This window comes from Cucurbita pepo, chromosome 13, assembly GCF_057944985.1.
Source record: "Cucurbita pepo subsp. pepo isolate OVF chromosome 13, ASM5794498v1, whole genome shotgun sequence".
Taxonomy (NCBI): Eukaryota; Viridiplantae; Streptophyta; class Magnoliopsida; order Cucurbitales; family Cucurbitaceae; genus Cucurbita; species Cucurbita pepo.
This window is the reverse complement of record NC_141810.1, coordinates 11,585,885-11,611,435: the sequence shown is the minus strand read 5'-3', so window position 1 is coordinate 11,611,435 and position 25,551 is coordinate 11,585,885. Positions and strand designations below refer to the sequence as shown.

The 25,551-nt window shown below is 33.8% G+C and overlaps 2 protein-coding genes across 2 annotated transcripts; both read right to left on the bottom strand.

The window, feature by feature from the left end:
* Positions 1-2,885: 2,885 nt before the first annotated feature.
* Positions 2,886-4,285, bottom strand: LOC111808140 (ethylene-responsive transcription factor ERF118). Its single transcript, XM_087129580.1, has one exon. The coding sequence runs from the start codon at positions 4,144-4,146 to the stop codon at positions 3,190-3,192; it is 957 nt and encodes a 318-aa protein (XP_086985706.1). The 5' UTR covers positions 4,147-4,285; the 3' UTR covers positions 2,886-3,189.
* A 5,657-nt stretch (positions 4,286-9,942) lies between these two features.
* On the bottom strand, positions 9,943-13,331 carry LOC111808139 (alpha-xylosidase 1). Its single transcript, XM_023693950.2, has 3 exons — positions 13,016-13,331; positions 12,209-12,891; positions 9,943-11,958 (listed from the first exon to the last, which is right to left on the bottom strand). Exons 1-3 carry the CDS (start codon positions 13,258-13,260, stop codon positions 10,079-10,081), a joined length of 2,808 nt encoding a protein of 935 aa, XP_023549718.2. The 5' UTR covers positions 13,261-13,331; the 3' UTR covers positions 9,943-10,078.
* Positions 13,332-25,551: the final 12,220 nt, after the last annotated feature.

Here is a 25,551-nt window from a genome sequence, read left to right as displayed (position 1 = left end):
TCGAAGTTGAATGCATAGGCTATAAATTCATCTATTTTGTTCAATGGGGAAAGAATCTAAAGTAGAAATTGGAAGATTTAAGAGATGTAAAACCACAAATTATGTCAACTAAATTGGTATAATTAATTAGATTTAAAGAAATTAACACACCAGACATGTTGAATTGTGTAATGGAGAAAGATCTCTTTGGAAACAAGATTTATAATAAATGTCTCACAAAATTATTTCAAACAAAATAGCATAATAAATATAAATTGAAGGTAATTTAATAAGGAAAAAAACTTCGGTGAAAATATGAATAAAAATAACCTAAGTTTAATAAATCAAATTAATACCATCTTATAACAATTACTGTAATATATTATTATGATTACAGTGATGTGTGGTGATGAAATTAAACAATTAATGATGAAGAAATTTAAAAGTCAAACTAAAATGGTTTCTAATTAAATGGGGTTTGATTGATTTCAACACCTAATCTGCATATTAAACTTCAAAATTAATATTGAATTTGAATAATCTAAATTATTTAACTCTTCTATTTGTTCAAATTTTTAATTTTAATTAGTTATTAGTTTTTAGTAATCTTTATTATTTAATATGATATTTAAGGTAAAATTTTGAAAATATTTAAAAGGTTTCTTAGACAATGAACCGACCATAATCCAATAATGTCCCATATAAATATATTAAAGCTATGAAAAAAATAATATCAAAGAACACGACATTAAAATACTTTATTTTATTAATAAAGTAATTCTCACCGATTTTTTTGTCAAAATAAAAAAATAATAATAAAGAAGAAAAAAAAAAGACACAATGAGAGAGTGATAACGTGACAAAGTGAGCATGTTGTTGCCATTATTATAGAATTCATAATATTTAATGGAATAAAATAAACAAAACTGACATAAAAAAAAAAAAATTAATTAGGCAAATCTTGGCTTGACCTCAGAGAGAATGCACGTGCAGCTTTTTCCAATAAAATCTTTTATTTTCATTATTAATTAATTTGTATACTTTTTTAATTAAAAATAAAAAAGGGGATCATTTCTGAGTTTAGACAAATTGAATTTTTTTATTTTTAATGTGTCGAACCATACTTAACATTAATGTTTTAACCTTGTATTCATGTGGAAAGAACCGCGGCACGTGATCTTCAACATAATTACTTTGTTTTTCCTTAATTTATTCATATATCTAATTAAAATAAATCCCTTAAAATTAAATATTACGATTTCACAATATAAAAAAATTGGGAATTAAAATAACCATTTCTATATATATTCATAAATCAAAATGAAACAATTTTTTTTTTTTTTTTTTTTTTTTTGTGAAAATTAAATTTGCATGTGATAAGATGAATCTAGGTGGGATAAGAGTACGAGACAATGTGCAACGATTGCTTAACGAAGACATGCTGCCAATCATTGGTAGCAACCTATTCAACAAAGGTGAATGATAGTTTTTTGTGCAACAATCATCGTTAGTCGCATAGTATAAAAAATGTTTGAGTATTAAACTTACTTAATAAGTGATTTACCGATGAGATTGAGAAATGCGTACACATGCAAATATTACTACTATGATTCCAATTCTTTTCTTACTAAGGTCACTGAGTGAGTATATGTAGAACTCTCGAAAGCATATAGAAAACATCAATTCTTAATAACGCCCGTCCCATAACTTAACCTCTTCAGTGTTTTTCAATACTCGGGGATCTATTTGCTTGATTTTTTATTTTCTTTTTTTTTGTTATTTGTGCTGTTTTTTTGGTGGCCGTTTGTTTTGGAGGTTGTTCTCTGTCTCTTTGTGTTGGTTGGTTGGTGTATGAGATCTCCCTTTATGGTGTAATAAAAAAAAAAAAAAAAAAAAAAAAAAAACATATTATATAAATATTTACAAAAGATGCCTTTTTTGTATCTGTTATAGGAATGGGAGTAAGGCAGTGAAAAGTAGAAGTAATAATGATAATATAATAATGATTTTCTTTTTTAAAAATTTGTTCAGTTCCACAACTCTTCCACTGCTACTTGTCTGCTTCACACTCTTTTTTTTATTTTGAAATTATTTTATAAAATTAATAATTGCGAAAATAATAATAAAAGTAAATAATAATAATGGTAATGCTGCCTCACCCACCAAAATACGAAATAGGAGTTATTGAGAGTGTACGTGGCATTGCCTCCTCACTCCACACTTATTGGCTTACACCTACCTCTTCTCACTTACCCTAAACCCTGCCCCCTGCCCCCCCACTCACGTGCTCTTCCCTTCCCCTCTCACGTGCTTTCTTAATATTTATTTTCCACTAATAATCCCACCCCCCCCCCCCCCCCTTCTATTCAGATTATTAAACATTTTATGAAAAAAAAAAGGTCGGCACGTGGCACCATAAAGGTTAGTCACGTGGTTGGACTGCACCTAGTTTTCGTGTTTATTTGAACCCTAATTATTTTTCAGCCTCATTTGCTTAACAAAATTCAACGCCTAAACCCTCACTTTATAAAATCCTTTCAATATATAATATATATATATATATATGCTTATTACGAAGCTTCATACAAACTACGTGACCCACATTCATTTTCATATAATATTAATAATAAATATTAAAAACAACTGATATTAATATGTACAAGTATATATCAGCATTTCCATAACACTCGTTACTACGTGCGTGTGCCTGTGTGTGCGCGGGCGCGTGTGACAGAAGGCTGAGAATCCAAAGGAATTGTGAAAATTGATTCGGATTCAGCAACGAATCATGAAAATCAATATGCAAACAATGTTGAAATTTTGTAGAGATTGATTGGAATATGTTTGATGAAGAAATGCAGTCGCAGATGAATCCAACAGACAAAATGAGGCGTGACAAGAACAAAGAACAAAGAACAAAGAACAAAGAACAATAGAATTATAAATAACTAAGAAATCCGCATCCCCTGGACGGCTCTCAAAGCGCAGGAAAACCCAGAACATATGGATATCTACTCTCCAAAACTCATTAACTCATAAACCAAAACTCATTAACTTTCCCGCAAAATTTTAACATTTTCCCGAGAAAATCAGTGTTTTACCAGAACCCCAACAAAAACTAAACCTCATCATAAACATCACAGTCAAAACACTATGCAAAACAAAACATAAACATTGTTTTCTTCAACCCTAATCTGCAAAACTTTCTTATCATGAGCAAGGAACATTCAAAGCTTCATCAACCCAACAGGATATTTCATCGTTTCCAAAATCGTTGAAATCGCAATCCGGCAAGCAACTGGGTTCATCCTCATCGAACCCGTAAATCTGAAGGTCGTCCATGCCGGAGAAGTCGTCAAACAATAGTCCAATGTCGTTCATGAAAAAGGGGTCCAGTTCTGGAAGCCCCAAATTGATTTCGAAATCCTCGTCCACGAATCCCAAATTGGGGATTTGGAGTTCGTTCATCAAACTGGTGTCGATCACTTCCTCCTCTTTTATCAAAACAGAGGAAGAGGTTTCCATTTCAACAATGGCTGGTGGGGATGTTTGAGAGATGGCGGTGCCGGATTCTTCCTCGTTCTCATCGGAGGAAGAAGACGAGGAAGAGATGATGACGTTGGTTTTGGGGGCGGCCGCCATGGCGTTTTCGAACTCGAGGCGTTTTGATTCGTAGGCCTGAGAGGCTTCTTCAGCAGTGTTGTAAGTCCCGAGCCAAATGCGAGCTCCCTTGAAAGGGTCTCGGATTTCGGCGGCCCATTTGCCCCACTTTCTTTGACGAACTCCTCTGTATTGGGAGGCGCTTCTTCGGGTGGAGAGGGTTTTAGGCATGGTTTTACTGCCTAAACCCCTCTTCCTCTTCAGCTCTGGGTTTTTGCTGCCATTGTTGCTGTCCTGTGAAGAACTCTGAGTACTAGTGGTTACGTCCATTGATTTAGAGGACTGAAAAGGGAACAAGGGTAGATGGATTTCTCGAACGATTCGTTTTAATTTGAGAGATTTCGTTCCGATTTCACCCTCATCTTCGCTCGAAGACGAATCGGTTGCGTCTGGATCGTTGCAGATGACACGGATTTTCCGAGTCATTTTAGGTTCTTCGGGTCTCGATTTGGATTTTTTTCCAAAACTTTTTTGATTCGTTAGCTGTAAAACTCGAGGCTCTGGCATTGTTTTGAGGAAAAGAAAAGGAAAAAACTCTACAACTCAGGAAAAATAGAACTCGAACTCGAACAGACCAAAACTTAAGGGGAAAAGGAGGCGAACAGAATGAACCAAAATCGAATCAAGGGTTAGTTTTATGTGAAACCCCCTCTTCTGAAGAGCAAGAGAATGAAGGAGAATCGTTTTATATGAAAAGCTCCAAAGCACTTAACTCCAGAACAAGTCCTGCAAAAGACCCACAAACAAAAATCAGATTAAAACCCAGAAAACAAAACAGATCGAGACAGTAAAAAGAGAAGAAAAAACCCCCCACAAACCTCTTCGGTCTGAAACGCATCGAAACAGATGGAAACACCAGATTAAGGCTCTGCTTGAAACAGCAGAGAATCATACAGCAAGAGAGAAGTAAGGAAGAAGAAGAAGAAAAACAGAGCTGCAACAGAGCCCCAATCACAGCCAAGTCAAACCCAGCCGACATAAATCTGCAGCTCCTCAACTCCTAGAACTCTGCCTTCCTCTTCCTCAAACCTCAGAGAAAATCAGAAAACAAAACAGGAAAAAAGAAGCCCTCCCTCCGTCTGCCTTTGAAACAGAGGAATAAGCAAAACGAAGATAATAAATAAAAGGGAAGGGAGTACAGAAAAGGGAAGAAGGATTGAAGGGATAGGATGAGAAATCAATGGCTATGGTTGGGCTTTGCTTAAAACGTGACAAAGGAAGCGTTAAACTTATCAATGTATGCCTACGGCGTGTGCAGGAAAACAGCGAAAAGAAGCTCAGAAAGGCGCTCAAGTTGCAGAGCAAGAGAAACAGACAGAAGAAGCCTTTCAAACCCTAAATTTCCCTAAATCTCCACTCACAGACAACAGAGGAAGAAGGCGAGAATTGGGTATATAAAAATAACCAAAATTTAAGCAAATCAAACCACACCCATTTCATTTTGACCAGAAAAAAAATTAAAAAATTATACCTCACTTTCTCACTCTCTCTCTCTCTCTCTAGCTCTACCTTCTAGCTTCGGCTTCGGCTTCGACTTCGGCTTCAGCTTCGGCCTGTATCTGTATTCTATTCCTCACGTCCCAATCAATGAGTCTGCGCCCCCTTCCTCTTTACCATCTCATGTGTTTCGTGTCCCTCACGCGCTGGGAAAGTGGCGCTACTGGATCCCGCACACAAAAACCCAAATCATTCTACTTAATTACGGTACTGCCACTGAAGCAGATACTTGCTCCCCAAGTTTAACATTCCGTATTTATTTATTTATTTATTTATACCATTACGTTGCCTTTTTATTTTATATGCAAAATTATTTCTTTTTACTAAATCATTTAACAAAATTATATATATGTAAATAGTATTTACGTATATAGTATGGTATAAATATATTTTTCCAAGTATAGTAAAAAGTTATTGACTTTACAAACATAGAATATTTAAAAAATCTAAATTTGATTCAAATAATATAAAATACGATTCCAGAAAGTCAAATTTTATGGTCAATTATATAACATTTTTATGGTATCTATTAAAATCTCAATATATATCTTTTACTGATTTTCTTCAATTTTTAATAAACAGTTAATTTAGAAGATCTTATATTGATCTTCTTCAACAATTTACTTTGATTTTATTTATTTCTGATTAATTTAAATCACAATATATTCCCTTTTAGAATAAATAAATAACTACCAGAACGTGTTTCCACATGATTTAAAAAAGAACCAATAAATTCGATTTGGTTTTGTTTTTTCTATCAAATAAAAAATAAACTTAAGGTTTTATATTTTAGTTTCTAAAAATAATATTAGTAAAATTCCGATTCTTTTTTTTTTTTTTTTTTTTTTACTGGATAGTTTTTAAAATAATAAAAATATAAAATGAAAGGAAGGTGAGTTTTAATTTAGTTACACCAACTTATAATTACTTATTAGAGAGCAAATTGTGTTTAAAAGTTCATGTGATATATTAAGTAAATTAAATGATGGGTTAACTAACCCATCTCATATACATTTAGTGAAAAATGTGATATAATAAGTATCTATATAAAATTATAATAAGATACACGAATGTAGATTGAAGTAGACCAAAAACTCGCGAAAGCGATGGTCACACAAATAACTTTTTTAATATCAGAGAATAATTATGTTGGGAAAATAATTAATATTAAAGATAAAGTAAGGAGCAAAAAACAAAAAAATGATGCATTGTGTAAAGGAATGAAGAAACAAATTTGGACAAAAATACACCGATTCAAGTTTCAAATCGGTCCTTATTTATTTTTCAAATCTTTTAATATTAAGAATTTTTAATGTTTGTAATTAATGTTAATGATGTATTGTGATTGTGAATAAAAAAAAGTTTACAGAAATAAAATAATAAATAAATAAAGAAAAATAGGAGAAGAGGGGAGCAGGGAGTGCACGTGAGGATGTTGGCCTCGATCAGAACAAAAGGGAAAATCGGACGGTGGAGATGAGTGGGTGTGAAAGATAAGAATTGAATGCTTTGTTGTGTGTTCCGTATCCCAACAAAACCGTACCCCTTTTTATATTCAAACCCAAACCATTACCTCCTTAATATCAGTTATATTATTTATAAAATATATTTTTAATATTATATCGTATATTTTATTTTATTTTTAATATTACTAATATTAATGAGAATATATAGGTTTGATTCTAATTTTATTTCTATTTTTCATTCTTAATCTTTCTCCATCTCCTCGTCTCAACTCAATTTCATTATTAAAATAAAATTTAAATTACTCTCTTATACATAATATTCCTCTATTTAATCCTCACAATTAAAAACACAAAACTTAATTAAATAAATGTTTTTCAACACTGTAACTTTCCAAGCTGGGGAAAATAGAATAAACTTCAACAATTAAAAGGGAACAAATTGGAACAAAAAAGAAAAAGAAAAGGCTTAAATTACAAAATTTATTCACTTTTTAATTTGATTGTAAATTCTTTATTTTTTTTTTAAATAGTTCCTCCAGTTTTTTAGTTTGTGTTCAAATTTTTTTTAAAAAAATCACCTATTTAATCAATATATATAATAAAATTTTAAAATTTTAAATCCTATTTATCTCTGCGGGGTTATGCTGTTTACGCGCATGATCATGGCAATACCATACGTACACAACCATAGTCCACATTCCTCATAAACGTGGCATCAGTTAGGCTCCAAAAGATGCGATGGCAAAATCCGTTATGCAAAATGAATGGACATTAGTGGGCCAACAAGGATCTGCTTCCATTTTCCCGCCAATTACGCCAGGTTGGAGCCCACCTGGACCCTTTTTTCTACCCTAAACCGACCCCTCTACTTGCCAACACTTTCATGCCACGTGTCCAGCCAGCGTATAGTGTACGCCAGCTGTAGGGCGTTTTCGTTTCTTCTTAACGCTGGGCCCACAGGCTCCACGTCAAGTGGCGCTTACTTATTACGCAAACAAAAGTCAAACGGTAACGGGGATTGTTAGTCCACATTTCCGTTTTCTCCCTGCCCCGTCCCGTAAAACCTCTGTTTGGTAACAAATGTTTTTTTATTCCATCAAGAGGATAATGACAAATTAAGTTACAACTTACCACCACATATACATACATACTATATATCATACATACTATATATACATACATACTATATATATGTAGAGAAAAATTACACTTTTTTACTATTTGAAGTTTATTTTAAATTAATAAAAATATCATTATTCTCTAATATTTAAAAATTCTAAAATATTCCGTAAAAAAACTTTTTTTTTACTTTTTCAAAAAATTCAAAACTATATATATATATATTTTTTGTTAATTTTATATCGAAATCATTATTTAAAAAATACATTTAAACTTTCTTAAAAATTATTAAACATTATTCATGAATTTTTAAAATAACTTTAATAATCCTAAAGGTACAAACTTATTTTTATTAATTTAGCTTACCTTTGGTAGCATTCTTAGTTTCACACGTATCTTTCTATTATTATTATTAATTTTCTTTTTCCTCTTTCTTTCTAAGATTGAAAATATTTCTTAATCTCGTAAATTTAACCTGAATTGAATTAAGGAGGTGATATCGTAATTCCTATGGATAGAAACGATGGAATCGGTTGAATGCTGAAACTTAACCATTGAAAAAGGCGAAGTTTATAATAATCTCTGTAAAGCAAGGAACAAAAAGCTAGTGAAAACACTAAGTAATACAATTAGGAACATTACATTCAAAATTCTCAAATGGCTTAATTTTTTTATAAAGTCTTTTATCGTATTACTTAAATGGTTTAATTTCATTATATCATTGTAATTACATCATTATCTTAAGCATCACTTATCATTTAATAAACCATTTATTTATAATCTAATCATAAGCTAAGGTCTTTTTAGGCCAATGAGAAGGCAAGACTGCATTGTTAAAGTCTCGAAGTCAACACTTAGAGAACTATTCATCTATTAACTTATATTGGAAATAGTGAATTTTTTTTGTGAAATTACGCCCCAATTCTCTATTTGGTCAATTTTTCAAAATGGTAGGTTATCGGATTGACTAAATAACCCAGTTTTCCATGTAAATCAATGAACAAGTTCTCACATGCAGTAACTTATAACTCATTCAAGATTTAAGATCAAAATCAGATATGATCGATTTGCGAAAAATTAATATTTTTAATTAACAAATTTATACATAGAAATTAAATTTTTCGTAGTTAAATATTATACAAAATTACTATATATGATACTCCTATTCACCTATCTGTACACACAATATGAATTGAATTGTTCTAAGAATTAGAAAGCGAATTGAATTCTTCTAACATTTCAAAGTGAATTGAATTGTTCTAATAATACAAAAGTCGATCATTTGTAATAATAGTGTTACAAGAACCATTAATTTCTCTTAATTAAATTAGCATATATGGTGTGTAAGGTTTTGATAAATGTAAAATTAAATAGTCGTGCGTTTCTTACCAATTATATGGCAAAAATAATTATTATTTGGACATAAATTATGATAAATATAAAAAATGTCATATTTTATTATTTTTTTTTGGTGAAAAGAAAAATTGACGTTGACCTTAGAGATGGTTTGACAAAGATTTTGTGTTCTTTTCCCTCCTTCTACATTAAAATAATCAAAGTTGAATATTTTCCAATAATTATTTATTTTTCTTTTGACTAACAAAATACATATACATAAATATAAAACGTGTTAAAAACACGAAGATTCCCAAACTACTTTTCTTTAAATAAAATCATTTCATTTTAGAAAAATAAAATAATGATAATGTCAAAGAAATAATTCACTAAGAAAAGTAGCTTACAATTGATATTGGGCCTTTAGAAATGTCGGCCTAAATATAAACATTCCAGCCCAAATAAATTTATTTAAGTAATAAAATTACTTTAATTAATTCATTTCAAGAATAGTTTAATTTTCTTTTAAAATTGGCAAATTATTGGGTATATAAACAAAACGGGATTGAGTAACATATAAATTTCGAGTAAAGTATATGTCTCATACCTCGACTCATTGTTCTACATTCTCTAGTTCCATCCTAAACTAATATAGACGCAGAAAGGGAGAGATAGTGCTTATGTGAGTTTGACATGCATTTGACTCGAGAGGGAAATTCAATGTTAGTCACGCAGCAACTACGTTCAAAATGTGAATGAGGGCGAGTGTGACCCCAACTAACGATTTCCGACAAGTCTTTCTTCATTTTTCGAGCAAGAAGCCGAAACTATAGGACGAAATGAAAAGTGTTTTTTATGCTCAACATTCAAGTTTTTAATTTGAGGATTGGATTGGAAGTTGCTTTATTCTAAAAGAAACTACATGAACGATGAACACAACTACAAGGTTTGTTCCCAACCAATTTGAAAGATGAGTGAGTGAAAGAAAAGAGCCGCTCAATCACATAATCTATTATTAGCTCTTAACCCATTTTCCAGGAGATTTCAAAGTTGTTACCAACCGGCAATGATAATCCCCTCACCTCTACCATCACAGTTTTCCTCTTATCCCCTCCTACCTCCTCCACTTCTTCTTGCTCATAATAACTCTGTTCTGATGTATAAAACTCTACGTTCGAATCGCCCGCAACAGCGTTTCCATTGATCTCGAGACTGTTAGCTCGTTTGCTTGCATCTAACCCCAACACGACAACTTTCTCCACAATCCAACCCTTTTCTAGAGCAAATTTGCTTTCTTGAACTGCAGACCATACTTTAACACTCCCCTGGCTGACTGTTGCATAAAGTTCAATATAAGTAGATAGACCATCCCCAAGCTTAATCTCGGGATGCTCGTCGTCGTCGAGGAATAGCTTTCCCTTGGCATCTCCTTCACTTTGATCGGCAGGGAAGGCCACGATGAAGGTGAAGGGAGTTTTTCGAGCTTCCTTTGAAATCAATCCACCTCGTTGCATCGGTAGAATGGCGTTTTGATACAAATGCACATTAATAACATTCAATGGTGCAGGAAGAGAGAGATATTGAGGTTGTTTTGAAACTATGGTTTGCCTCATATCAAACAAACTGTACCAAGTGCCTGGGGGAAACAATGCATCGACCTTTGTTTTTCCCTTGTCAAGCACAGGGGATACCAAAACACTGCTCCCAACCAAGAATTGAGTGCTCACATTATAACACTCCTTAAGATCTGGGAATGAGAAGAAAAGCGGTCGAGCAATTGGCGCTCCGGTTGTATGAGCTTCGTAGTTCAATGTATATAGATAAGGCAGGAGCTTATACCTCATCCCGAGCGCGTTTCGAGCAGATTTAGCAACTGACTCCCACTGATAAAGCTCCTGTCTTGGGGAATAATAGTTGGCGTGATCCCTCGAGAATGGATAGAAGGCGCCAAGTTCGATCCAACGGTTGCAGAGTTCTTCTGTGGGTGCTGGATAGAAGCCACAGATATCAGAACCAACCATTGGCACTCCAAAAATGCCAAAATTAAGCATGGTAGAAATGGAGTACTTCAAATCATTCCATGTTCCCTGGTTATCCCCAGTCCAATGAGCTGCATATTTGCCTGAACCAACAAATGTGGAACGGGAAAGGATAAACGGCCTCTTGCCCTCGAGAGCGAGAAGGGCCTTGTGCGTCGCAATGGATTGAGAGAACCCATAGATACTGTGAGCGTCGTACTCGAGAATGCCATTGTAATGAACTGCACTGGTTGCAATTGTTTTGAAGCCTATTGGCGCCTGCAAACCTGAAGCATTTATCTTGTAAGGTGGATCGTCCCATCTTGTTTTCGTAATGTTCTTGCAGTCGAGGCAGCAAAGCCAGCCAGGTCCCGTTCCAGTCGGACATTGTTTGCCTTCCGGGATTTTGCACAATCCAGAACAGAAATTTGAGGCTTCATTCATATCAATCCATAGGCCATCAACAGGGACAAGTTCATGGAAGCGCCGGATCTCATCACCCCACCACGAAACAGTTTTGGGATTAAGGAAATCAGGGAAGTTCACAGCGCCAGGCCAAACTTGAGCCAAGTATGGTTCACCCTCGTACTTAATGAAAACATCATTTTCTATGCCTCTTTGATACACACCATAACTTGAATTAACAGCAATCCCAGGGTCAATAATCACAATATACTTCATTCCAATGCTATGTATCTTGTCCAGGAAAGCTAGAAGCTTCGGACGCGGATAATTCACAGGGTTCAGAGTGAAATCCTTGTGTCCATCCATGTGATCATCGTCGTTCCAAATAACGTCGAGAGGGATTCGAGCCTTTTGATAGTTCTCCACAACATCCTCTACAACAGATAGGTTATGGTAACCCCATCTACATTGGTGAAATCCTGCATACCACAAATTTCAAAGTTGAAGGGCCTATTAACAACGAACCTATTCGACACAAACCTAAAAGTTCATAGGCTAAACTATTAATTAGTCGTTGCGTTGCATTCAATGTTCATTCAATTATTAACCAAGATATGTCACAACTATATACAATACTGTGCCACATAGAAAAGTAATAAATTAGACGTTAGATTTTCGAAGAAACAGAGTAGAAAATCAAAAAGGAAAGTTAAAGAAATGGAATGATACCAAAGGCCCAGTAAGGCATGGGAGCAGGTTTTCCAACGAGGGAAGTGTACTGTTGAACAACATCAAGTGGTGAAGGTCCAGAAAAGAAGTAGAAATCCAAAACCCCTCCAATCACCTTGTACGTCAAAGACTTTCCTCTGTAAAACACATCCATCCCATTGCTGTTCAGCAGCAGCACTGCATGAGCCGACGCCTTCCCGCCTCCATTCCTGAGCTCCATATACACTGGATGAGATCCATAAAGGTCTGTGTTCGGATTAATGGCGGACACATCCGTTGTGTACAGAGTGTAAGGGTCATTCGGGTACAGTTTAATCCCATGCGGCTGCGTGTTCTCCCCCAACCCATAAAGCGAACTATCTTCTGGCAATTTCGTTGAAATCTCCAGATACTGATCTTTAAACACCAAACTACTATATGGGTCTGAATCAGAACAGCTCGAATCGAAAAGGGTTTCGCCGTTTGATTTTCTTTTCACCCTAAACGAAAATGGGTCTGATGTGTAGCTGAATATTAGGTTACTACCGACGTATTCAGACTCTGTAATGGAGTTTTTAGTTGATTTTCCAATGGTCTGCTTCGCCACCGGCGGTTGTTCTCTCGGTAGGAGATCATATGGAACCTCCCATCTCTGCTTCTCGGCATCGGTGATGTGAACCCTCAAGCGTTCGTTTGTCTCATGCCTTCAAAACATTAAAAAAAAAAAAACATCAGAAAAATGAAGTGAATGCAGAGGCCAAAAAGTAAAAAAAAAAAAAAAAAAAAAAAAAAAAAAACACAACAGAAATTGGAAGGTTATGAACATACTTGACAAAGAGCTGCAAGTAAGGGATGTCGGGGCCATAAATCTTGTTGGGCTGTTTAACTTCTAGGCGACCAAGGAGACCCCCATCGGGGGTTTCTTGAACAGAGATTAAACGGTAGCCCTGTCCAATTTTGGAAGAAACAGGGGAAGAAGGTTCGGAGTTGGGTTTGGAATGGACTCCATTGCAGAAGAGAATCAGAAGAGAAAGAAGAAGAAAGCGAGGGAAAAATGGGGGAGAGGGAAGCATTGGAGCCGAGTGAAAGGTACGACTGGGAGCAGAGAAGTGGAAGAACAGTTCGAAGGGTGGGAGGTGGGCTTGTTGATATAAAGGGGCTGAAGACCATAGGATTCGTCAAACTGGATTTGATTTGGTCCCTTAATAATGTCCAAAAATCTGTAATTAATTGCTTTTAATCAGGATTGTGTCTGAACTAACCTGATTAACAAAAATTTTATTTTGTTAACATACATATATATATATATATATATCTCAGATCTCAACGTGTCACATATACCATTTAGACTAACTAAAATCGTAATTAAATGCACGTCGTTTTCAATTAAAAGACTCGGAAAGAGAAAATAAAAGAGATTATAAACACAAATAATCGAGGTAAAATAATTTAAAGTTTAGTCGAACTCTCCTTGAAAAATTGAAAATATATAAATAATAAATGAATAAATTTTAAAATAGTCACGTAAAAGTGAAATTCATAAACGTTTGAAATAATACACAAACGTAGAAACACAACAAATACTCCATGACACAACCTACAACCGACCTCATCATTTGTCTTGTATGTTCTTACCCTCACTTGAAAAAACAAGTTTTTAAACTTCCTGCATTAAATTTTTCTGATAAGTAACCCTTTGTCAAAGAGAAAAACACGTAATATGCATATGACAGACCTAAATTTGTTCGGTAAAAAATATTGGCGACTTTATAGTTAATTAACTAACTAATTGATTGTGTCAATTCTCTGAAATTATTTATGTAAAAGTCTTGTAGTTTGCTCAAATGGATTGAAATTAACACTTGGTTAGTGGAGTCAGTCACTCCTACAATAGACGTTCGTATTATTATGTACATGCATGAGGTCGCATGACTATTTTCAATAACATAATAAATGCACGCATAACCATCACATCATCACATACAACACAAATCTCAACAATCGCATAAACTTCTAATTAGATATAATTCTACTTTTAACTTAATTATTTTAATCCAACTCAAAATAGGTAAAAAAAAACTACCAATTTTATTACATAAACATCTACAAAAATAGTATAAGTGGACCTAAATGGAAGAAAATCCAACCTAAATTGAAACCAAACTAGAATCGAGGCGAAATACATTGAATTAACTAGAAGAAGAAAAAAATTCATAGATAAAAAGAAATATTTATAGGTTGAATTTAAAAAATTCAAATGGGTATGGAATGAAACTCCATAGAATTAAATTTTTATATCCGACACAATTTAATATAAAAAAATAAAAAGAGTAAATAATCTCTTAAGAATTTAAAAGTTTAAAAGTAAATAGGTTGAATGATTTAGTTCATAGAAACAAGTAATTTAACGAAATTAAATATTAAAAAGTTGGAAAAAAATTGGAAGTGTTTGGGAGTTTTGAAGTTTTGATGTTAGTGTAATGAAACAAAACATATTTAGCGGTTCGAAAAATTTGTACTTATTATGCATCAAACACGTCATTAGATAGATAAATAAATAAATAAATAGATAAAAATGATAATTTTGAGAATATAAAAAACAAAATTATAGAAGGAAGGTGGCATAAATGGTGGCATGTGATGATTTTTGTCAAAAACAGGAGAATTAAGGCCCCACCACCACTACCAATTTTCCATTTTTTTTTTTTTTCTCCAAAAAAGTAATTTTTAGATCTTGAAAAAGGGAAGAAAAAAGAAAAAAAAAGAGTTGGGGATAATTTGGAATGGAAGCAAGAAGTGCATAAGACAGCCCGTGAGTTGAACCGAGTGATTCGCGCAACTCCAATCCCCATGTTTTGTGCTGTCAACCTCATTTTCTTCGAACACTGTGATTTGTTGATTTTAGAAAATGGATATGTAAGTGTTTAACAAACTCCTGTGATGATTAGATCAAACAAAGTTTGTGTATATACGTCATTTGTTGCTTCACTTCTTGGGAGATGAAATTCGACCACATTCAACTCAAACCACTCTCCTTTCACACTAAACCAAAGCCATGGGTTTGCTTCAACGTTTAGCCACTCATCTCTCCAAAGTTGTTAATCACGAGAACAAACACCACTTCATAGTCATCATTCTCCATGATATTATCTCATTTCAATATAAAATATTTAGTACTAAATTATAGTTTACCATATATATCATATTTGATATTTTATTATAAGAAAAATATCTACATATTTGTCTTCTTACCATCTTTCAATTTATTGCTCTTTACACGGTATCATTCTAATTTATTTGATTATAAATAAGATAACTTTCACACTATTTAGGTTTTAGGTGCGGTGGATTAATCAAACATTTTCAGCTTTCATAGCTTTATTTTGGGTTTTGCCAAAAGACCTCATACCAATTGTAACGACCCGAAATTTTCTATTTACTTTAAGTTAGCTGTCATAAACATGAATGCGGAAATACTTCATTTAAACTTTCATAAAACTTAAGCTTAAAACACAGTCATGGACTTAAATGTTTTGAAAACAATTTTAAAACGACACAAAAAAATACTAAATAAAATAAATAAATGTTTAAATTAAAACATCATATTCTAGCCTAAGTCTAAGAAAATAAATAATAATATTCTATGCATGTGTCATGGTCTTAAGTTGCGATGCCGTCGTCAGCCGTATAGGAATGTCTTGTCTTTAACCTGAAAATATAGTAGCGCATGGCTTCTCAGTAAGTGACCCCACTATGGGGTTATGCAACAAGAACATGCAAAATGCTATGACGAGACCTATCATATCATTCTATTTTTCCTACAGCACTATTCTAATGGGTAGCTTGGATGTGTACCATTTACTCTACACACAGCTCATACGTGCGGGTATGGGCTCACCAGACAGTTCGCACACCGCTGGGCCCCCTTTTCTTGTCGAACAAGCCTTCTCTGGTAGCTCTCTTGCTGCCGACACCCATTAGAATTAGTAACTGTCACGGCAGCATTATGTAAAACATAATGATACTTCGCCTGCCTCGTAGATGTACGCGTTCGTACCCTCGTGATGGAATAGGTATCCCCCAATGCATGAGCACACATAATGCATGAGGTCCCAACACTTATCCGTTTTCATTATCATTTAATACAATCCCGCCAGCGTTCTGTACATTTCATATCATTTTTCATATCATTTCACATATCATTCATATTATATCATAACATATTGCATCACAATATATCATATCATAAACATGTCAATTCATCACATATTTCGTACTATGACATATTTCATATCATGACAATATATATATATATATATCATTCACATGTTGTATCATAATCATATCATCATAGGAACATACCCTAACGTTATCGTTCTATCAATCTATCACAAACCTATCCCTTTCTAGCCATAACCTACCCGTATTCTTTTATCAAACTCTCATATTCATAACACTTCGGTATGTAACCTAACCTTAACGTTTGATAAACGTATTTTACTCCTATCGTTACATTTTGTTTTGTGCATCCTTCTCGTATCCTATCTCAAACATATCATAAGCATATCGATCCACAAACAATTCACATATATCAATATATATGACACGTGCAGAATCACATGACACATGTCAACATCAAATATAACCATGCCGATAGTAAGGTCACTTACTGGTTAGCTTAAGTCGTTGTCACGAATATATCCTTAATGAAAGTTCGATTTTGTCCTTTGAAATCCAAGTCAACCTATGTGAGTCAATGACATCCATTTCAAGTTTGAACTCTATAAAATTATTTATCTAATTTACATTTGTCATTGTTAAAAGTCTTGAAGTGTTATATATATATAATAGCACTCGACAAAATTTAATGGACTTACCTGCCCTCTCATATTTCCTGCTTTATTTTTAATTTCTGTTATACAAATCTTTCCTCAATCTTCCCTCCTCTCTGTAATTATTTTTATTCTGTAAATAAGTTTTGAATTCGGTAAACATTTTCAATTTTGTAAACAGATATTACTCCAACTTTATATTTATTTTTATTAAACAATATTATTGGCCAATTTTAATCGATTGTTTGGCTAGGATCTTACAAATTTATAGATCTGCCAACTAAAATTTTATTGATTCTAACCTTATTTCAACTTAAAATGCTAACAAAAAATTATATGAGATCTGATTATGAAAGAATTTTATCCTAAATTAATTTCTTTTTGTAAACAGATATTACCCTAACTCTATTTATTTTCCTTCTGTAAACAATATTACTGGCCAATTTGAATGGATTGTTGCTTATCTTACTGATTTATAGATTTGCCAACTAAATTTGATTGATTCTAACCTTATTTTTAACTCTAAAAAATCTAATTAATTGGATATGAAATCTGCTTTTTATTGATTTTAACCTTATTTCCTATCACTTAAAATGCTAATAAAAATCTAATTAATTGAATATGGGATTTCTGATAAGAAGATTTGAACCTAAATTAATTTCTTATAAACATACTCAAAGAAATCTGAGATAGAATTTTACCGTAATAACGTATCAAAATTTCTCCCAGTAAAACTGCATCATATCAGCTTTGGTCCAAAAGCCATTTTACTTTTTGAGATTTTTCTATTTATTTTTTGAACGATGGGTTGAGGAAAGAGGTTGATGTTGGAATGAGAGATTGGTGGGAGAGATGGTAAATTTTATTTTATTTTTATTTTTAAGTAATCATTCTTTTTGTTATTTATTTATAAATTATTATTATTATTATTATTATTATTATTATTATTATTTTGATGTACCTATTTTTTTATAATTATTTTTATTTGTTTATTTATTATTATTATTATTATTTTGGCTATTACATCTATTAAGATATATTACTTACTTGTAAACTTTTGATCATGTTCTAAATTAGTCTAGGTAGGATTTCCTCCCAACCATCTTCAATTGCGAAAGGAAATTAGGACAAAGGTGAGAGACAACTAAAATTGAATAGATGCATTGTCAGTGCAAAGTCTAAAGAAACTGACATTATACTATAAAGCTTTAGGTAAGCTATGATATAAATATTCATATACCATCAACCATCACTACAAAACTTTATTACTAACTTGAGATTAAGATGTTGTATGTGACGATAAAGTGAAATATTAATTTTTTTTTTTAATAAATGGATTTATAAAGAGAATTAAGTATTTGTAGTTTAATATTATGCAAATATATACTTCACTCATATATTTTTAAATTTTTAGTCAAATTAAATAAAAAAAAAAAAAAAAAAAAGTACTTCGTTTTAAATTTAAATTATTTAGTTTTGGACAAGTGGCCCAAAATGGGAAAGATCCATTTTAGCGGAGCAAGTAAGGTGGCGACCTTTTGAGGTATGAGTACTAAAATTTAAAATGAAAGATGTTAACAAGTGGCCCAAATGGGTATTAACATGGCCGACGCCAACGACCAGCTGCTGAAGCTCCTTGTGCCTGCGCCCCTCAATGAAGTGCTACACAGTGGAAGGACTTGGGGTTTCCATTTTTGTGCAGTTTTGGTTATTTTTATCATCCAAACTAATGTCCCATCCCAAGGTGTAATGAATTTGAGGGGGATGTTACATATTACATTTATATACATTATTTGTATTACCCAGATCCACCGCTAGCACATATTGTCCTCTTTGAGCTTTCTCTTTCGAACTTCCCCGCTTTTAAACGCGTCTACTAGAGGAAGGTTTCCACACTCTTATAAAGGGTGGTCTATCCTCATCCCAACAAATATGAATATCCCAAAAATAATTGTGAACTTTGAAAAGGAAGCATTAATATGTTCCTATAGAAAAAAAATGTTTAAAAAGTTCTTATCATTAGCATACGAACGAAATCCGTTTATCTACCTCCGATCATTTTCCTCTTTATTTTTCTCTCTTTTCTCGGCTTCAACTCATGATTCAATAATATTAATATTGCTTTTAAAAGTTCATAGATGTTTTTAAAGAGTGTTATTAACCATCATTAAAGGGTATTTTAGAAATTTTACAAAAGTTTTAAAATATTAATGAAATTTCTTAAATTTAGTGGTTTTTTATTTTTATTTTTTATTTTTTTTTGAATAAAAGCATAAAGAGTATTAATGAAATAAGATTATTTTTTAAACATTTTCAAATTAATTTATGAATCTTTTTGAGAAAATATTTTTTTGAATTTTGTTTCTTGTATAATTGAAACACAAAACCTCGTATTACTACACTTATTATTTTCTAATGTAAAAACAAGTTACAACAACATTAATCAATACTTGCTGTTTTCTTTGAAGCCCGAGATTTATATCTAAGTTTATGAATGTTGAAATGAAGGTCTAATATTAAATAAATTGTTTCATATTAAATACGTATAAATCGTATAATACTAATTTTGTTAAAGAGTAATTTTAGAATCCACATGATTTCGATATAATTTGATTCAATTCACAAATCTCATCCGTTTGGGTCGTGAAAGAAGCCGCCACACAATCTGTGTCTGTGACATCTTACCCTTAGACTTGCATCCGATCCAATGAAGGGTGTTAGTGATCTACAACCCTACACGACAAGAACCACCTCAAAAAAACATCCAACATTCTCTTTAGATGCACTGACTTAAAAGGACAATTAAATAAGAGAGTGTAATCATGAAATTCATGGAGTTCCAAACATAATAAACAAACAAAACAACTCTGGAAATAATTAACCCATAAACCGTCCATGAAAACAATGAAGTATTATTACACGCCCGAGAAAGAAAAAAAGACATGATCTCCTTAAATTACTCGAAGAAGAGAGACGAGACAGCATGATGCGTGAAGACAAAAATGGTGTTTGGCAACAACAAGTACAAGTGTCAAGTGTGTAGATAGATGTAATGTTGGGCGCACATGCACATGTCTTCAACTTCAGCTTACATATAACAAACAAATTTTGGCTGCTTTACTGTATTGAAAGCCACAATAACCCCTTGTTGGAGGTTACATCGGGTTAGGGTTTTGTGTTCCTCAACTTTCCCTGTCGGTGGCCTCTCTCTTTTTAGGATACCTGTGTCATTTAGCACGTGTTGTAACTCCGGAATCAGCATACAAGTTAGTATATTATTTTCTTCTTCTAGATTCATGGCAGCAAGGGCTTTTGGTACATCTTCAAGTTAGTACGCATGATCAAACATATTCCTAACACATCAGGGCAGTCTGATTAGGTTTACCGCACATTTGACACGCTTATTCGTACTTGAAGTTGGTAGCATTGAGATGCTGGGTGTCACAGTCGTACATTTCCAACTGTGTAGCATTATAATCTTGACACGTTCATGACAAGCCTTAAAGGAACCCAAGTCTCATATACATGTTTTTTTGTTTGTCTTTGTGGCTTCGTTTCGAACACAACTCGTGCGAAATCTAAGCTTGTTTGGCCACACACGCTGTCTGTGCGTGCATGTTTAATTGTTTGCTATCCGACTTGCCTCTATAGTAGGCCAAGTCATTTGGTTCAACCTTACCTCTACTCGGGGTCAAAGTCTCTTATGTGCAATGTCGCATCTCATATGATCATCTTAGTTTTAATGCTCACCTTTTTGGTCTGTTAGATGATCCACTATCCTCACTATGTGAGGGTCACAACATACTCTTTTCTTCGTACAATTGTGACATTCTCCAAGTACGTTGTGACATTCTATCCCCGCTTAAACTAGTCATTGTTCTTGATGATTTTTTCGGGGTACAATCGCACCATGGATTGCGACTCTCCCACACTTAATTTTGATATCATCCTCGACAATGATTCAAACTTTGGATTGGTTGCTAATTGACTTGTTAGAAATCGACGTGCTTTAGTACAAAAACTGTGCACTACTTAAGCGCTATCCTAGTGATGGACCTTCCCACTACTTAAGCGCTATCCTAGTGATGGACCTTCCCTCCATCTCCAAGACTCATAAGCACGAAAAAAATAACTGTCTAATAGTTGTGGGCTATCCCACCTGGGGCCTACCTTTTCCCTTCTCTCGGACTTGACCTGGGACTCACTATATAAACAATGACAAAACATGCATCGATATATCCTCGCCTAAGTTAGGAGGAGAGTGCCTCAAACGTAGTCACCTTGGCCTCAACACTTGTATTCTCTAAGTCGCACAAAGTGGTTCACCCCTCGGGGTGGGACTTGCAAGCCCATTCTAAACATTCCCGCATGGTTGCCACACCCCTTACTAAAGCAAAGTCAAAAAAAAAAAATTTACACAATCCCACGTTGACACTACACTTCAATCAACTTCTCACTAGCACCTTCATGTGGCAATTGCTGCCTTGACACTTCTCTAGTCTTAATGCAGCTTCATTTTTCTTGCCCACATTCAGTTGATGCTCTCTTCTTAAGCGGATGCTCGTCTCGAAAACTCTTGTGAAATCACCTGCCTTAGTCATTAGGCGATGACTCAAAGAACATGTGTGCTTGATCCTTAGAGCACATTGATAGGGTGAGCAACCCATTGACTTGGACTCTCCTCCACTTCGACTCAACTATCTAATAGTGTTGTCCCCCGTAAGTGCTTGCATTGTGCTCGATTTAGCACTCGGTTAGCACATGTCTTGCTTGTCCTCGGGTTCTTTGTTTGCAACCATTGACTCTATTCCTCTAATCTTTATGGCTCTTTTTAAAACATCTAACTAAGTGTATCTTCTAATTCTCTATTGCCCAATTCGAAACCTCACGCCCTTGGCAAATGAACTTGGTTCTTGCTTCACTGATGGGTAAGACTCCTCCCCAAAGAGTCTGGTATCAACTCACAAAGCTAATCTTGGTTCTAACTTTCAACTGCCTGCCCACTCTGTCACTCGTGACACACTTGCAAAGTCTTCATTCAACCCTCAGGTTCATTTCTTTGATATTCTTGTCCAACTATACACATAAAGTCTGCCCACTCTATCATTTGTGACACACTTGCAAAGTCTTCATTCAACCCTCAAGTTCATTTCTTTGATATTCTTGTCCAACTATACACATAAAGTGTGAGGTCTTACATTTTCAACCATGCAGCATTGTTAAAGATCACCTATTTAGCATTGTTAAAGATCACCTATTTTAGATTAGATTGCAAGTTAGATTTTCTGTTAGGAGTTGATTTAGTTTTGAATTGTTTATTGGTTTGTTACCCGGATTTTCAGTAGATTTTTAGGTAGATTTTCTAAATATCTTATTATATTATATATATATATATATATAGATAGATAGAGTCTTCTTACTCTTTATACTATATCTTCTCATCAACCATTCAATTACTCATTCTTTCATTAATAAACGTCATAATCTTTACACGTTCATGACATGTCTTAAGGAGAACCCAAGCCCATATACATTTTTCGTTTGCCTTTGTGGCTTCATCGGACCTTAGGCAAGGTTTGGATTCACCAACTGAACGTAACTCATATGAAATCTGCAACGACCCGAAATTTTCTACTTAATTTAAGGTCGCTACTGTATACGCACAATAAACATTGAATGCGGAAGACTTCATTTAAATTCCATAAAACATAACCTTTATCTTAAAGCACCGCCATGGACTTACGTGTTTCGAAAACATCTTTAAAACGACAGAACAAAAGACTAAATAAAATAAATAAGCGTTTAAGTTAAAAACATCTTATTCTAGCCTAAGTCTAAGAAACTACATGTGTCATGGTCTCGAGTTGCGATGTCGTCGTCAGCCGTACAGAAATGTCTTGCCTTAACTTGAAAAAATGTAGTAGCACATGGCTTCAGTATTTAAAGAAATACTCAGTAAGTGACTCCACTATTGGGGTTAAATGCAAGAACATGCGAATGCAATGATGGAACCTATCCTTTTAATCTATTTTCCTAAGGTACTATCCTAACGAGTAATTTGGACGTGTACCATATACTCTACACACAGCCCATACGTGCGGGTATGGGCTCACCAGTCAGTTCGCACACCGCTGGGCCACCTTACTTGTCAAGCGAGCATACACTAGGACGCTCCTTAGGCCGAACACCCGTTAGAACTAGTAATCGTCACGACAGCGCTATACAAAACATAACGATCGTTGTCCTACCATTGGATGTACGCATCCGTACCCTCGTGATGGAATAAGGGAATCCTCCTAAATGCATGAGCACACATAATGCATGAGGTCCCCAACATTTCTACTTTTATCATTGCTGAATATAACCCCGCTATTATCTTTCATGCTTAACATGTCATTTTTCATTTTTCAGTCTATGTATCATACATAATCCTAATGGGGTTACATTTCATTTCATTTATCGTGATATCATGTCATTCGTAACATGTTGTATACATACAATTTAGAAAACATAACATAACGCTTCATGCTTTTAACATGTCGTTTCATAACGTGCAATTCATACAACAATTACCTCAATAACATATCACATCACAATATATCGTATCATAAACATGTCATATCGTAAACACTTCGTGGTCATATCGTTCCCTAACTTCATAACCTTAACGTTCTTATACCTATCACAGTCATATCGTTACGTGAACGTACCTTAGTCATATCATCACAGGAACGTATCCTAACGCTATCGTTCTATCAATCTATTATAGACCTATCCCTTTCTACCCATATCCTAACTATATTCTTTCATCAATCTCCCCTATCCATAGCACTCCGGTATGTAACCTAACCTTAACGTTTCATGAACGTATCTTACTCCTATCATTAGATTTTGTTTTGTGCATCATTCTTGTATCATATCTCAAACATATACTTGAACACATCGTACCATAATTATTATCATACAATCCACATATTATAACATAACATAACATAAACATAATATAAATTCACAGATAACTCACACATATAAGTATATATAACACGTGTAGAACCACATGCACCTGTCAACATCAAATATAACCATGCCGATAGTAAGGCCACTTACCTGGTTAGCTTAAGTCGTTGTCACGAATATATCCTTAACGAAAGTTTGATTCCGCCCTTTGAAATCTAAGTCAACCTATGTGAGCACATGACATTAGTTTCAAGTTTGAACTCTATAAAATTATTTCTCTAATCTCCCTTGGTTCATTGTTAAAAGTCTTGAAATGTTATATATAAATATATATAAACGGTTATTTTCACTCTATATTTGCTTGTACTCTGATATTTTTTATTTTCTTTTTAAATTCTGTTCATCAAATCTTTTCTCAATCTTCCCTCCTTACTTCTCATGATTGTGTAAATAGATTTTCATTCTCTAACAGATATTACTCCTACCCATATTTATTTTATAAACAGATATTATTGACAATTTTAATAGATTGTTTGCCTAATCTTACCGATTTATATAAGTGCCAACAAAAATCTAATTAATTGGATACGGACAATGAGATCAGATTATTACATGATCTGGTAAAATATTGGATAAAGGAAAGAAATCTATCCTAAATTAATTTCTTATAATGATAAGAAAAGGAAATATGAGATAGGATTTTACCATAATAACCGACCAAAATCTCTAAATCTGCAATGTGAGTATGTTGAGAGCCATTTTACTTTTTTTTTTTTTTTCAAATCTGACAATTGTTTTTCTGTTTCTTTTTGCAATAAAGGTTACTCTGGTGTAAGGATGAATTGAGGAGAAATGATTCTGGGAAGGGATGAGAGGTTAGTGGAGAGGAGTGGAAAAAGTTGTTTCTTTTATTTATTTGTTATTGTTATTGTTATTTAACTATTTTTTTTAATAATTATTTTTATTTATTTATTTATTTTTGGGCAGAATCTAAGCATAATTGACCACACACGTTCATACGTGCATGTTCAATCGTATGTGACTCTATCCGACTTGCCTCTACAGTAGACCAAGTTATCCGGCTCGACCTTGCCTCTACTCGGACCCAAGGTCTCTCATGTGCAACTCGCATCTTATATGATCACCTTGGTTTTAATGCGTCTTTTTTATGTGCTAGATGATGCACCATCTCCTCAGTCACATCATGGAAGTTGTCTATCTTGGCTCTTACATAGTCGGATAGTCAGATGGGAGCTGGTCGTGAGAGTAGGCAGAAACCCCACAACTTTGAAGGTGAACTGATGGATGGAACACTAGTTTTGGTAGAGATTCAATGTTGCAGCAACGTTTTATTAAATCATTGTGTTTCTGTATGATGTGAAATTGGTGGCATCTTTGAGAGTATTTTTGAGGATTATTCACTCTGCTGCATTCTAAGAAACAATTGTTGTGGTGCTTAGACGTTAAGGTAATCATTGATGTGCCTTAATTAAGGTAATTCATAGCTTGAGGTACTCACCTAGAACCTGCAGTTGCACAAGAATTGAGATAGTATTCCCAAGTTTGAGGTCAAAT

Bases quoted from the DNA above. Each gene is read 5' to 3' on its own strand.
- LOC111808140 (XM_087129580.1), bottom strand. From the start codon at position 4,146: ATGCCAGAGCCTCGAGTTTTACAGCTAACGAATCAAAAAAGTTTTGGA.
- LOC111808139 (XM_023693950.2), bottom strand. From the start codon at position 13,260: ATGCTTCCCTCTCCCCCATTTTTCCCTCGCTTTCTTCTTCTTTCTCTT. The intron at 12,892-13,015 runs GTATGTTCATAA...AATGTTTTGAAG, and splicing joins TACTTGCAGCTCTTTGTCAA to GCATGAGACAAACGAACGCT. The intron at 11,959-12,208 runs GTATCATTCCAT...TGTGGTATGCAG, and splicing joins CATGCCTTACTGGGCCTTTG to GATTTCACCAATGTAGATGG.